At 52.6% G+C, this 14,833-nt stretch overlaps 2 protein-coding genes across 6 annotated transcripts in view; one reads left to right on the top strand and one right to left on the bottom strand.

The window, feature by feature from the left end:
* Positions 1-5,954: 5,954 nt before the first annotated feature.
* ZNF408 (zinc finger protein 408) lies at positions 5,955-8,785 on the bottom strand. Its single transcript, XM_066998740.1, has 3 exons — positions 8,571-8,785; positions 8,349-8,485; positions 5,955-7,887 (listed from the first exon to the last, which is right to left on the bottom strand). The coding sequence occupies exons 1-3, from the start codon at positions 8,783-8,785 to the stop codon at positions 6,029-6,031; spliced, it is 2,211 nt and encodes a 736-aa protein (XP_066854841.1). The 3' UTR covers positions 5,955-6,028.
* The window catches only part of ARHGAP1 (Rho GTPase activating protein 1), a 25,674-nt gene continuing 19,609 nt past the window's right edge, over positions 8,769-14,833 (top strand). For 2 of the 5 annotated variants that reach the window (XM_066998761.1, XM_066998759.1), the window contains exons 1-3: positions 8,769-8,908; positions 13,383-13,566; positions 14,092-14,184. In XM_066998761.1, coding sequence (XP_066854862.1) covers positions 13,428-13,566; positions 14,092-14,184 — 232 coding nt within the window. In that variant the 5' untranslated portion in view covers positions 8,769-8,908; positions 13,383-13,427. Of the gene's footprint in view, positions 8,909-9,086; positions 9,228-9,274; positions 9,465-12,626; positions 13,152-13,382; positions 13,567-14,091; positions 14,185-14,833 lie in introns of those variants that run through there. The other 3 variants (XM_048065048.2, XM_048065044.2, XM_048065045.2) reach the window with 3 other exon arrangements.

The raw sequence follows: 14,833 nt of genomic DNA, 5'->3' as shown, positions 1-14,833 counted from the left end.
AGAATGAAGAAACAGGACTCCAGAGGTCATGGTGTGTCAGGGACAGCGGGACTGAGGCTTCTCTTATCCATCCTCTCTTGGCATCTCTCCCTCCCTTCAGGACATTTTCATTTTCATACTTAATTGGTGGAAGCCAAACAAAATGCCTCTAAATGCACACACCCCAGGAGAAAAATTAGCATCTCATTTCAAAGCAGGGAAGATGTGAGAGGACAAGCTTGTCCCAGGGCAGAGGGAGAACTTGGGCTGGCCGAGAGAAGTCTCTGCCAGCAGACAGCCACCCCAGCCCAAGCAGCTCACTACTTGTCCCTCAGTGCCACCCTGCTCCCCCCGCAGCTCTTGGCATGACTGCTGCCTCCCCACCGTGCTGGTTCAGTTCCCTGCTACTAAATCTTCTTGGAGGCTGTGCCCTGGTAGCCTCACACATAGCAAGACTTTGAGACCTCCTTAGCCATTCCAAATCCTTCTCCTGCTTTTAGTAGCAAGCTGCCCCTTTTCCCCCTAGAGCCCAGTTGTCTTTTCTCCCAGCAGTTATCACCAAGCTTAGCCCCAGCTATTTTGGCACCCAAACACACAGGTTTCCTCCATCTTCCTCATCCGTGCCAAGTATCAGAAAGGGTGCCTGCTGCAGTCCATGTGGAATTAAATATTTCCCCCCAGTTAGGTCAGCAATGCCATTTTCGGTGTGTGTAACTTCCCACTGCGTTATAATTCCCAGTGGGGTGGAGGAAGGTGAGGCAGCTTGAAGTCTGGTCTCCCCTTCTCTTCCCACACCCGTGGAATATATTAAAATACATCCAAAAGGAAACAGAGGCTCTGCCAAGCAAGGAGCTAGCACGCCTGAAACAGGCCGAAAAACAAGGGCTTGCAGGAACAGGGAGACAGGAGTAATTTGGGTGCCACAACATCAGCTAATGAATATGTCAAGAACTGGACTACCAGAGCTGGGAACACCGTAATGATTCCTACAGCAAGCAGAAAATTGGCATGGTGAGAAAACAGCAGAAAGCAGGACAGGGTCAGGATGGTCTCCGGAGCTGCCACATGGCACAAAAGTGTTTTCTGCCAGCAGGGAGCATGTTTTGTGCTGTGCCTCTGTGCAGGAGATACAGCTGTAATATTTATCTCCATAGAAGGAGTGCAAATATTAGCATTAGGGTGGCTCAGGAATGACTCTGTGTCCACTGGTACAAAGAGCAGTTGCAGAGGCTCCCGCCCTCACCTAACAGGAGTATCCCCTGTTCTCACCCACCACACCTGGATTTTGGAGAGGCGCCTTCAGGAACAGCCAAATTGACCTGGGTGTGTGTGCATAGGATTAGGCACAACCCTAGAAACACCCTGCGTTACTTTGCAGGAGGGAAACAGCATTTAGGAGAAATGCACAGGCAGGGACTGCAGTAAGGCTGGGACAGGAAGGAGGCGTCAGTGCACAAACAAGGGTTTGGAAGAACAGGGAAATCAGTGCTGCTGCTGTCCCACACAGCAGTCACCACCACTCCTCGTTGTGCAAGGAGGCACAAAGAGCCCCCCATTTCTGTAAGCCCCTCTGGTCACCACTGGGACTTGCTCAGCTGGTAGAATAGAAGAGGACAGCAACAGGGACCATTTTTTACTCTATGATAATTTGGTTTTGGTCTCACATTGCAGGTGGGCAAATGAGCTCAGGGTTGTTTTCACCAGGGCAGAACTGAGCAAGCCCAAGTGGATGTGAATGCAGAGCAGAAATAACACTGGTGGAAGACCACCCTGAATTCTTGGCTGTAGCGATGACTGATGGATATGTGCCTGTCCGAGTGTTCATTGTGGATCGCAGTAAGAAAGGCACACAGAGTACACAAGGTATTGATTAAAATGGCATTTGTTGGAGATAACATTAGAAGGCAAAGGGGGATAGCATTAGATAATCTTAGGTCCCTTCAGATGCTGGGAACACCAAGTAGTAGAGCATCAGGCCATGGCATGCTGTGCAAATATTGTCTGTGCTGAGATTCACCAGCTTTGTGGTCTTTGGGTTTTTTAGAGGATTTTCTTGGAAGTAAACAACTTTATTTGTAATTTCCAATGTCAAACAAAAGGATGTTCCCATAAGAATATGCCGCCTCACTCTGAGATAAAGACAAGGCCACTTGGTGGTGGTGGCATCAGCACCAGTGCTGAGTGGAAGCAGCCTGTAGGCTCTCCAGTTGGCATTAGCCAGCTCAGTTCATCCTGCAGCCAAGTGATACGTGCAGCGCAGCACAAGCCTGCTCCTACTCACATCAGCTTGCTATGTGGATCACTGGAGTATTCCTCTTCATGAGAATTTCCAATGTACTCACTCACTTTTTTTTCTGCTTTCTTGCACCTCTGTCTCTTCTTTGTAATAACCAGACAACTTTTATACTACAGCTGAAATCAGCAGTTGTGATATTTATGCACAGCATTTTACCATCTTGTTTTTCCTTTAAAGGGAAGATGTTAGCACCTTATATGATATCATGCATTGTATAGGGTTAAGTTTAAGCAGCACTAGAATCTGGCTGTTAAGCTTGGTTATTGGACAGATATGAATATCCTCTAATACTCACCTGTCATCTACCTTTCATGTCAGAAGTCTGTTCTGATTCCTACATCCATTTTTTTTGCTTAAACAGTTGTTTAAAAAAAAAAAAATTACTGAAAACAACTGTTCTGTCACTGCCTCTGGCTGCTTCTTTTCCAGTTGCTGTTCTTCAGCGGCTTCCCCTGTGAAACAGGACAAAACCACCTACCAGTGCCTAAGGTTGTTGAGTGTAACTGCTGAAGCCTCTTATCTCAACTGTCACTTAAGTTTCAGCTATTTCTTTACATTGACTTTGCATTATAATTAGAGATTTCTGCTACATCCTGGGACTTTTTCATCACCTCCCCAGGGGTTTTGACTTCCACCCTTTGAACATTTAACTCATCCATCTCTGTTCACCATTCCTTTAAGCAACTTTTTATCATCTGGTTTTCTTTTTGCCTGTAATGTATGCTATTTTCTTTCCTAGGTGAAGACTTGCACCTTTATCCTCCCAGAAGTATGGTTTTCAACACAAACGGGAGTTTTGATCTCGTCTCATATGGGTTAATTCTTCTTTTTAAATGAAGAAAATATTTATCAATTACCAGTATCCCAAAGCCCTGGAGAAGCCCTACCAGCAAGGCAGACCGTGACTGGACAGAAGACCTGTGTGCTTGATGCTGAGAGATGTATGGGTCACAGGCATGCAGGATCTCCAGTGAGACCCCAACCAGACAGGTTCTACAGTTCTCTTGGTTGTCATCTCACACCAAGATTGTATGATGAGGTTGCCCAGGAGGTCCCTTCACTTCGGTCATAATTAATGGTCTGGGATCCCACGCTTTGCCCTGTACTTGCTGCTTATGGATTACACTGCCTACAAATGGCACAGCAGCAAGCAGCATGCCCCTTCACCTGCATTTCTTGCTGCTGGGATACCCACACTAGTTCTTTCCATATCTTCCGTATTTCCATATCCATACAAGAGACTAATAGTCTCTTACCCCTGGTATCAGACTAAAACATTCCCACATTCTTTTCAAGCATGTTAGTGACAAGCAAGTACAACACATTCTTACTGAACTTTTCTCATCCCTTCCTTTTGGAGAAAACTTAATATTTCAGCTGGAGCGGGACTTCCAAATAACTCCTGAATCTCCCATCTCACCAGAGAGGTCACCAGGCCAAACACTGCGTGACTGTTCCTCAGGCCCGCCTACAGGACCCGGCAGGAACCCATTCTTTTCCTCACTATCCTTCTTCCAGTAAGGCATTTCTCACCAGGATCCTGCTGACTACACCAAATGTAGTACAAGTGTTCACTGTGGATCCCAGTAAGAAAGGCACTCGGACTCCATTATGTATTAATTAAAATAACGTTTATTGGAGATAACATGAGAAAGACAAAGGGGATGGCACTAGAACATCTTACATCTCTACAGATGCCGTGAGCCCCAAGTTCCATAGATCCTATCCATGCTGAGGTTCACCAGCATCCTCGTCTTTGGGGTTTTGATAGGGTTTCCTTAGAATTAAATAACTCTATTCATCATTTTTACTGTCAAGCAAAAGGATGTTCGCAGTCACTAACCCAATAGTTTTTCTGTTAGGACCACTTAATTGCTCCTATTTATTCCCCCCTATTCGCTCAGGATGAAGAAGGCAGTTACAGGGCAGCAGATTAAGCAACAGGGGCCTGGATTCTCCCCTTCCCTTCCCCCTGCTGTTCCCCCTTCTCTCACAGTTGTGCTGTGACAGAGGGCACACGCTTCAAACACAGCACGAGCCGAGCTCCAGCGAGAACACTTTGCAGCTGTGTCAATATTTGAAAGCTGCAAGAGTTCAGATAGGCACCGCAGGGAGAACCGTAGAAAGCACTGCAGCTTCAAATTTAAGCCCTCCCTCGTACACCTGTGCTCCCACTGGTCTGCCTCCAAGCTCTCAGGGCAAAGACTGAGCGCATCTGCCCCGACTTCAAAGAAAATAGCTGAAAATAAGGATACCCAGCAGCTTATCAGGCGAATTTCACCTACTGGCCTTACCTCAAATCAAGGTGTTGTGGATCTGACTCTAGTACCTCGTCTACAAACCGGTCATAAAAGTTTATGGAAAAAGTTGAAAGATGAGTAAAAACCACAATGAACAGTTTCTCAGATGGTCACATTACTGTCTTCATAGCACCCCGAAAAGTGCTACTGATGATTCTCAGGTGACACTATACCCTCCTTTTGCAGTGAGCATAAAAAGCCCAGAGAACTTAGGCCTCTGAACAAAACTTTTAGGGAAACGCAGATGTTGGAGAGGGTCAAGACGGAGACAATGAATGGCTAAAATTAACAAGGTAGCAAATGAAAACAGTGTTTGTGTAATGGGAAATGCAAGTGTGGGGCAGGCAAGACTGAAAGATCTCTGCTAGGGCTGGTATTGTTGACTTCTTCCTGTAAGGCAAAATTTGCAAGGCCTTTGGAAATGTGCACTCCTTTCCAGGTACCAGTTTTATTCAGTGTATCTCAGATGGCAAATGAGCACTAAAGGTGGAGCAGTGGGAATATTTGAGGTGTAGCTGTGCTTTAGCTGTCTTTTAGCTTTATGGTGCAGGAAGAGGAAAGAACTGGAAGAGAGGAAGCAAGAATACAAGAAAAAGAACAAGGAAACAGATTAGTGAACCCCATCTGCATGTGCAGGGCAAAGGGAAAATCTTCTGAGCACACTGAAATGAGCTGTTGAATCCTTACCTGGACAGGTAAGGCGCTTCTTGGCTGGGGACAGTGAAAATTCACTGTACAATGCTCCTAGTACTGTGAGAAATGAAACTATCCTTTGACATCCTCTGACAGACCATCCAGTACCAGAGAGCCAGGAAGCCAACAGCAAGCAAAACAGGTGAAAGCAGAGGAAGAACACTCAGCCCTAGCTCTAAGGCAGGACTTTGCTTCCGCTGACTGTGAAAAATAGTTTTCAAAAAACCCACAACAGGGACACCTTGTTAATGCTTGGGAAGCTGCTTCCCAGCAACGTCTAGCATTAGCATCACGCTCACATGGTCAGAAATGCTGTTGGGCTCCAGCATAAAATCCCAGAAAAGTGCTTGAATAGCAACAGTTAAGCAGGAAAAGAAAAACTTGAAAGGAAGGAATTGTTCAAGGCTGCTGTTTTTAGATTTTTCCCCATGGTGCACCATTACGCGCAAGCAGAGCAGGGGCACTGCTTGTTAAAGCTCTGTGCTTACCCTCTAAGAGATTATTCCCATCACCAGCCAATGCCTTTCCCGCACCAGGCCCGGCATGTGGCACACGCAGGCTCATAGCTCCAAGGGGCAGCTACGGAAAAGATCGAGCTCTACGCCCACAGGCTACCTCCAAGACCACTATTTCTGCCTGGGGCTGAGACCCGGGGCCTTGTTGCCACAGAAAAACAACAGAGCTAGTTTGTTTGTTTTTGTTTTTAAAAAAGCCACTTTAATATTCTGTACAGAAGCTGAGCCAGAGCAGGCTGAGACAGTCAGGTTCTAGTCTCGACCTCCACCACTTCTGCCACTGCTCCGAAGCCCACCCCCTCCTGGATGATGACCACGTCACTTGGTGAGCCCTTGTCCTGCACAATGATGCACTTGTCCTCGTGCTCGGAGATGGTGATTTCAATGACGTCCTTTGTCGATGGCAAATGCTCAGCAGGTCTCCCGTGTGCCTCAGGACCTGGGGGGCTGCCTTGAGGCTGGTAAGCAGCAATGCAGTGAGCACTGGCTGTGATCAGGAGCTCTGCCTCATTTTCTGGCTCTGGCACCTCCACCATGAGCAAGGCGGGCTCTGCCACATCCTCCTCTTGGTGGCTCTTCCTCTGAGGCCTTCTCCTTGCTGCCTGGGGTAAGTCCACAGCAAGAGAGGCCACTGTAGTGTTCAGTTCCTCAGGGTCCTTTTCCGCCTTGTGGGTGAGCATGTGGCGTGCAAGGCTCTGGGAAAGGTTGTAGCCCATGCCACAGAGCTCACATTTGTAGGGTTTGTCAGCCAGGTGGCACTTCTGGTGGCGCCGCAGCTTGGTGGCCAGGGTGTAGGACTTGCCGCACTGCTCGCAGCGGAAGGGGCGCTCGCCCGTGTGCAAGCGCTCGTGGGCACGCAGCGTGTGGGGGTCCCGCAGCGCCTTGCCGCACACCGTGCACAGGTGGGCCTCGCCCGTGTGCGAGATGAGATGGCGCCGCAGCTCTGGCAGCTTGGGGAAGGCGTCGCCGCAGAAGCGGCACTTGTAGGGCTTCTCGCCGGTGTGCAGCCGGAGGTGCTCGCGCAGGTTGCTCTGCTGTCGGAAGTCCTTGCCGCAGTAGGGACAGGCGTAAGGGCGCTCCCCCGTGTGCAGGCGCATGTGGTTGCGCAAGGAGCCGGGGTTGGCCAGGTGGCGCCCACAGATGGCACACTGGCATCCCTTGGGACCAGCCGGGCCGGTCGCTGCGGCCGCGTGGATCTTCCTGTGGATGCGCAGAGAGGGCCGGCGCGCAAAGGCCTTGCCACAGTGCTCGCAGGAGAAGGGGCGCTGGCCGGTGTGCAGGACCTGGTGCTCCTGCAAGTCTCGCTTCGTGCGGTAGGCCTTGTCGCACTGGGTGCACTGAAAAGGCCGCACGCCCCGGTGGGCCAACAAATGGGCCTTGAAGCTCTCCTCTGAGCTGTAGCTCTTGCCACACTCCGTGCACAGGAAAGGCTTGTGGCCAGCATGGACAAAACGATGCTTCTTGAGGTGGCAGAGCTGCAGGAAGGCTTTGCCACACTCCCCACAGTGATACCTGCGCCTGACCAGCTCCTTCTGGGACAGGGCATCTGGTGGGGGGCCTGGGCTGCCAGAATGACCCTCCGCCAGCTCCATACAGTCCTCCTGCTCCCCAGGCCGCTCCAGTGAGCCCTTTTCCCCATGCTCTGGGGATCCCTGCTTGGAGTCTTCGGAAACTTTGCTCTCTTTCCTGCAAGTCTCTATATCCTCTCCTTCTGAAGGACTGGGCTGCTGGGGTTCTTCCTCAACTGTCCTGGTACCACAGTCCTTAAGGCACTTCTGGAGCTGCCCACTTGAGGGCAATGACAGATCCACGTCTCCTGAATGTGCCTCTTTTTGCCCCATCTCCACTTTTTCTGCTGTGGATCTTGGATCTGTACCCTTGTCCAATTCTTGCCCGCACTGGCCATTGGCTTTAATGCTTGAGACAGTCTCGAGGTGCTGATTCTCAGTCCGTAGCACTTTGGCTTGCCATGGCTTACATTCAGGAGCAGTGCTTTCCTCTTCTGGCAGCCTATTGACAGATTTGGGGGCTGGCCTCCTAGCCTCAATGGGGATGTCAGGGACTGTGGTTTCATCCGGTACATCCTTGGAGACATCGGCATCACCTGCACAAACACAAAAGTGAATTAACTGTTGGTGGGTGAATTAACTGTTATAACAACATGCTGCTGCTGGATCAGGGGAGCAGGAACCTTTTAGACTCTGCTAGACAGTAATCCTGGGCCTCTGGCATGAAAACCGTCGCTTCTATAACTTTTTGTTTTGTTTTTTTGTTTTTAACTGGGGGAGGCGGGAGGAATCGCTGTTCCCTCACCCCCGGCAGTACCCATGCAGTGTTTCGCAGCCAGCATTTCGTTCCAGGCACAGAGCAGCACCCCATGCTCCCTTCCCACCCGGCAGCGAAGCGCGATGCGGGGCCGGGACCAAAACCTCAGCAGTGCTGGCGGGGCTCCGGTGCCAGCAACCAGGCGGCGGCTCGGCCCCGCTGCGGGCTCCCAGCCCCATCCCTCCCCATCCTCCAGCCCCCCGAAGGCCGGGCCGCCACCGCCCCGTCCCGGGCACGTACCTGCGGGGGGCTCCGGGGCCCAGCGGAGCAGCTCGGCGCCCGCCGCGATGTGCCGCCGCGCCCGCAGCTGCAGCCGCCCGCCCGCCCAGGCCAGCGCCACGTTGGCCTCGGCCTCCTCGGGGCTGCGCTTCACCAGGCTGCAAGGCACGGCCGCGGCGTCGGGGACGGCACCGGCACCGGGCACCGGCACCCCCGGCGGCGGCCGCCGCCCCCGCTACTCACCTCTCCCAGGCGCCGGGCGGCCCCAGCGGCGCCCCGGCCGGCAGCGCGCTGCCCACGCACCACACGCCCGTGCCCCGCCGCCGGGACAGCGACGGCCCCAGCGCCAGCCCGGGCGGCAGGCCCCGCAGCGCCGCGCACAGCGCCGGCTCCGCGCCCGCGCCGGGCCCCGGCCGCCCTCCGCCGCCGCCGCCGCTACCGGGCTCGGGGCGCTCCATGAGGCCGAGGCGCTGCGAGGGGGCGGCGGCCGGGGCGGGGAGCGTTCCCCCGGAGACACGCCGCCCTTCCGCCGGATGCGGGGCGCCCGGGCGGGCCGCGAGGAGGCCGGCGGCGGGCCGCAGGTAGCGGCGGCGGGGCTGAGCCCTCCGGGAGGCGGCGGCGCAAGGGGCCGGGGAGGCGGCGGGGCGCGCTCGGCTGGAAACGGGGTCCCTCGGCTGGCAGCGGGGCCTGCGAGCGGGGCTCGGGCCGCGCCGGCTGCGCCCTCCGCCGGTGGCAGCGCGGGGGTGCGGGGAGAGGGGGAGAGGGCAGCGGGGCTCCGCCTGCCCCCCCCCGGGTCCTCAGCGGCGGGTCTGCGTGTAAGCGGTTCCGGCCCGTGAGGGGAAGCTGAGCCCCGCGCTTTTCCTCCCCGGCCCCTCGGAACCCCCCCCGGGGAGGCTGGCGGTCAGTCGGGGTGAACCTGAGCGGGCACGGGGGTGGCCCGCAGCAAGGGGCTTGGGGCGGCTGGGGAAGGGAGGCTGCAGATGGGAAACGCCGCCGTGCTAACGGGGAACAAAAGGGTTTGCAGGAGCAGCAGTGTGCCTGTCCTGAGGTGGCTGGTCGCGGGGAGCCCGGCAAAGCCAGCCTCGGCCCAGGGTGGTATCAGTTTGCTGTGAGGAAGGACTCAGGATGGACTTCCCGGTGAGTCTCGGCCCTGGGGCTTTTTCCTGAGGAGCTGTAAGGTCTGCTGCTGAGGAGCTGGCTGCTTTTTGTTGTGTCGTGTTTTGTTATGTTATGGGGAGAGCAGCCCTCCAGGCGGGCCGTACCTAACAGGGACGCTTCCTTCTGAGGCGTTCGTGGCTGGGGCGATGTTACTGACTGGGGGATAACTCTGTGTGGGGCAGTGCAGGGGGTTGACTGATGTGTACAGCAAAACAGACGCTGGTGCAAATGAAACTAAACCGGGAGGAGTTGTCGGTGGCAGCAGAGTCAGAAAAATAATAGAGCCACCCCAGAACTGGGATTCCTGTTTGGTTTGAGCATCGCTTTGTTAATTGGTTGGGGAGAAGGAGCCATTTGCCTTTTGTTATTCTTCCTTGGGTGTAAGGACAAGTCCAGGGTGTGCTAACACATGTACGTATTTTGATGGGCAGATTTACTTCTGAATTAATAGTATGTCTGGAAGAAAAACAGGAAAAGGAAACTGCAGAGTAGGTACCGTTTAGAAATAAGTGATGGCAAAGTAGTGAAACTGGAAATGGAAAAAAAAAACAAACAAAAAAACCCACCAAAACGTCTGTGTGAACAGCAGCTTCCAAGACTTCATAGATAAGAGAGAACTGTCTTCCCTGGGTGAATTCTGGTAGGATCTTGTACAAGGAGCGTCCAGCAATAAAAACCGTGTTTTAAAGGGCTGGGGTTTCTGTCTTCCTGCAGAACGTGCTGTTCCACACATCTCTGTGTTAGCCAAAAAGTCAGTTTTTATTAGAGAGCCAAGCACATGGCTCAGCAAGCGTTGAGATCACCAGGAAAGGTGCAGAAAACACTTGGAAAAATGGAAGTAGTTGTCTCGTTAGAGCCAGGCTTCTGATGTCAAGAGTGATTCTTGAGTTTTTAAATGCTTGAGCAGGCTTCTCACTTTTTAAATCTAGCTGCATCACTTTCCTTACATTTTCATTGGCTGTGCAGGGTGTGCAATTTGCATCCTGTCAGGACATTTATCTAAAAACCGTGGGGATCTTAAATTGCATTATGTCTGGTGAAATGCTGTTTTTTTGACAACTACTTCACCCTTATACTGATGCAGGATGCACTTTCTGTTCAACGAAAGGTCCTGCTTCCAGGTCGTTTTTGGCTAGACAGGGAAAATCTTGTGTAGGAATCTTGTGCAGCTGCTCTGTCAGAAAATAAAATGTGTGCCCTTATATTTAATTTCTTACATTTGAACTTTCAGCTCCAGGTCTCTTTCTCAGTGCCTGCTAGTTCCTGGGTATTGAGAGGGTTGTGTTTCTCTGAACTGCTCTGATGTGGGAGACGCTGTGCTTTTGACTTTTGCACAGTTGGTAAAGGACTGGGGAAAATTCTGTGAGAAGCCTTCTGGAATTGCCTGGGCCCTGCAGGCTGGTTCACAAGCAGAACCTGCAGTCTGCAAGGTCTTCTGCTCTGGATCCTCTTTCCATTAACATTTCTGTCACGAAGCACTAATCTGGAGCCAAGCAACGGAGCTGCCTGCCCCGTAGTGAAAAAAAAGCAGACACCTGGCAAGTCTGGTCTGCCTTCCAAGGGGTAAGGAAGGTTTTGGCAAGAGGCTATTTTGGCTCATTTTCCAATGTGGAGCTGTAAGGATCCTAGTGATGACTTCCTTCTACCTCATGGTGCCACACTAGGATTAATTTTAGGAGCGTGCCCGAGGGGAAGTCCCCCGGTAATGTCTAATAACCTGCACTTATGCCCTGGTGAAGCGCTGCGAGTTGTCTCTGAAGCCAAGTTGTGATCCTGGTAGTGAGAAGTGATGAGACCTGGTGGCTCGCTGGCCCCGTGGCAGTGCTGCCGCTGCTCTGTAGGGAGATTTGGGTTTGGTCCCGGACCTTTGGGACCTTGCTCTGGGGACGCAGTTGCTGTGGGGCATTCTGGAGAACTGGAAGGCGTCTCGCAGGGTCAGTGGGTGAAGGTAGGTCCTCTGTCCCCACCGGGGCCGGGAAGTCCCTGGGAGCTGGGTGCGCTCGGGGCCCACACGCACAGCGGGCAGCCCTGTGGGGCCATGGATGCTGGGTTGTGGGGCTGCCGAGCCGCAGCGGGGAGCGCTTGAAGCACACTGAGTCACAGGCACTGGTGCCTGGCGTTACCATAGGAATCCGAGCAGTTGCTAGGGGTGGGGAGCTGGCTGTCGCTTGGCCCTGCCGCTGCGTGGTTCCAGCATGAGCTCATGGTGCAGAGGAACCTGATTTCTTGCTCCCTGCCCCTGTGAGAGCAGAGGTCAGACAGCTCTCAGCCCTTGGGGGAGGAGGGCAGGGAATAACTTTGCTTGGGCCTCCGCTTGGCTGCAGCGCTCAGACCCTTTGTGCTTGCCATTCCGCCTTGGTGATCTACCGCCGCGTATGTCTTGCTCTTTCTTGTTTTGGGAATCCAATTTCGTTTGCTTAGCAATAGCTCCCAGCCCGCTGGGAGCCCGTGAGAAGTGAAAACTGGTTGTAAACTGATGAGTAAGAGATAAGCTTACACCTCCTGTCCTCCCAGGGAGTAATCCAGGGACAGGCGACAAATGCTGACTATCCAGTTCTGTGCTCACATCCCAGTGGCTGCCTGCTCATCTTTGGGTAGATGCACATGTTCAAGCTCTGGGGATGGAAGATGCAAAACGTCATTGCCCCCCTCCATTCTGCTAAAGGAAATAGCCTTGCTCTGGGTATCATCTTTCCACAGAAAGGTGTTGTGCCTCCTCAGATCATCTTTGAACCCTGTGCTCCCCTCGTAATGGAAGACGAGCACAAGCCTGTCAGAGAACCAGCGTTACAGGGAATCTTGCTGATGCAAGGTGTCAGTTTGTTTTGCTACAGTTCCTCTTGGCTCGCAGCCTGTTGGCCCTGGGCTGCTGTCCGTGTGGTGATGCTGGCTTGGGTCTGTGTGGGCAGTTGAGGTCTGCATGTCTGTCCTGCCCAGTGTTTCCTTGCCTATTTCCAGGAGACTGACGTTAGAGGGCAACAACTGTTTCCTAGGGGTCTCCCAAAGAGTTGGTACCCTTGGAAGGTGCTGCGTGCTGTGCCAGCTCGGTGCTGGGTTTGACATAACTTCTGCTCCAGGTGAGAGCAAGAAATATTTGCGAGCAACAGCAAACGCAGTTGTCTGGTTCTTGGACCCTCTTCATTCCTTGGTCCTCTCGGTGGTGTGGCACGTTTGGTGGGGAATGCTCCTTCTGGCAATAGGGCTCTAAGTTAAAGCGACGAGTCCTGTACTTCTCGGTGTTGTGTAGTAGAAAGGGTCTGCTGGATGATCCTGCAGGGAGGTTAGGGTGGTACGTGTGTTGTTCCCCATGTCTCACTAGCTCAGCCTACGAAATCCTGTTTTGAGAAGCTCTGAGCTGTTCACTTGTGCGTGCAGATCCCAGCGCACCGAGGCACCCACTTTGGTGTTGCTGAGAGCTCTGGCCCTCCCCTGTGGGGAGAAGGGGGGGGGTGATTCCTGGGAAAGCTTCCAGCGCTGGGCCAACTGTGGAAAGCGCTGGGCTTTGTGCCAGCCCTTCTGAGGGAGGGGGAGCTCTTAGCTGCAGTGAGTGTGTCAGGCAGGGGCTGGCATAGCCTGTCGCCTTCCTCGGCGGCTCGCTGCTGCTCCTGTTCCAGGAGAGAAACTGATCTGGACACAGCTGTGGTCAAGCAGAGCCTCACCGAGCGGGTTGGTACAGGCTCCCGATGTCCTTTTGGTAGCAACTGGCACAAAAAATCTGACATATGTCGGTGCTTCTGGGAGGAGGAGGAGTTCCTGCTTATATTGAGGGGGAGGGGAAGCACAGTCTCGGGGTAGGTGAAGAAAAGGCAGGCTTTGGGGGAAATCAGGGAGAAGGGGAAGAGCCTCTTTGGGGAGGGAAACTTGCGATCTCGGTGTCTCACCTAGCAATCTCTGCAGTCCGTGTTCTAGGCGCTGCAAGGCAAACGGCGGTATTTGGGCACCATGGCTACAGACCCGCTCTCAGAGCTTCAGGATGACCTGAACTTGGATGATACCAGCCAGTCCCTCAGCCAGCTCAAGCTGGCCTCCATAGACGATAAGAACTGGCCAGCAGACGAAGTCCCTGCATTCCCCAAATCAGGTAAGTATCCTAATAATTAGGGGTCTGGCTTGAGGCCAAAAAGGAATTGTTTGTCCTGCATCATTGTGGTCATATCTACATACGGAGAGAGTCCCAGCTCCATCTAAAAGCTTTATAGATCCATTACTGTTGCACCACGCCCAAGTGAATTAGCCCTGACATTGAATAGCACTGAAAGCTCGGAGCCAGCTGCTGTAAATATATTCTTTGTAAATATATTCTTCTCAATTCTGGCACGGACTGTGCTTTGATGGTGACAGTACGGACACACTGTAAATCCTCGAGTGTCCTCTGTTACGGTCTCTTGCAGGACAGTTTGATCGTCCTGGATGGAAAGGTCTTGAGATTCCATATGGGAAGTAGGACTGGAGAACTGGGCTGTTGCTCTGAAAGTCTGTAGGAATCCAGTCAACTCCTGTGCTATGAACCGTTGCCCAAGGAGGTCAGGGAAAACAGCTCAAGGGCATGTGGGACAGCCAATCCAGATCCCTTCTTCTAATTGCTTGTTCCGTCTGTTTTGTGCAGAGGACTCCAAAGGCTCCCCTGAGCCCGTCACTCACCTGCGGTGGGATGATCCCTACTACGATATCGCCAGGCACCACATTGTGGAAGTAGCAGGTAGTCTTTTCTCTCTGTTTTCTCCTTGGATATCTTAGCAGCTGGGCTGAGGAAGGGTCTCTGTAACGGAGTTGTGGGGGCAATTGCTATGTGCCAGGCCCGAGTGGCAATGACAGCTGGCATCATAAAGAGAAGGAGCACCAAACTTCTTGAATGCTTGCAATAAGTGCAATTTTCCATTGACCTTGGTTAAACTTGCATTCTTTCTTGGGTCTTACTGTCTGGATTATATTATTAGCAGGACTTGGTCACTTTTGTCAAATTGTTTTAGGTGTGACCCTTGATTGTGCCCTAAGCACAAGATGTGGATTCTATATGATAATATCACACAAATTACCTAGTTGTGAGCTCCCTCAGTTGACTGACTAAGTGTGGCAGCTCTCTGTTGTATCCAAATGGCCAGTTTGCCATCCTGTCCATATACAGCATTTTTAGAAACCTGAAATGTGGGGGAGAGGCCTGGGACCCACTGCAAGGAAGGACCTGATCATTCGGGGTCGCATTCTGATTTCTTCTGTGTAGTTGTCTCGTCAATATTATTTTAATTACACTAACCCTCAGCATTTACAGCTGGGACCTCCATGAGAAACTCTTGGAGACAGTTTTTAGGTTGCTGTGGTAAGTCTGAGGGATGGTCATTCTAGTTTGT

Source organism: Anser cygnoides, chromosome 5 (genome assembly GCF_040182565.1).
Source record: "Anser cygnoides isolate HZ-2024a breed goose chromosome 5, Taihu_goose_T2T_genome, whole genome shotgun sequence".
NCBI lineage: Eukaryota > Metazoa > Chordata > Aves > Anseriformes > Anatidae > Anser > Anser cygnoides.
This window is presented reverse-complemented; position numbering and strand designations above follow the sequence as displayed.

Bases quoted from the DNA above. Each gene is read 5' to 3' on its own strand.
- ZNF408 (XM_066998740.1), bottom strand. From the start codon at position 8,785: ATGGAGCGCCCCGAGCCCGGTAGCGGCGGCGGCGGCGGAGGGCGGCCG. The intron at 8,486-8,570 runs GTGAGTAGCGGG...CGTGCCTTGCAG, and splicing joins CCGCCCGGCGCCTGGGAGAG to CCTGGTGAAGCGCAGCCCCG. The intron at 7,888-8,348 runs GTACGTGCCCGG...GTGTTTGTGCAG, and splicing joins GGCCCCGGAGCCCCCCGCAG to GTGATGCCGATGTCTCCAAG.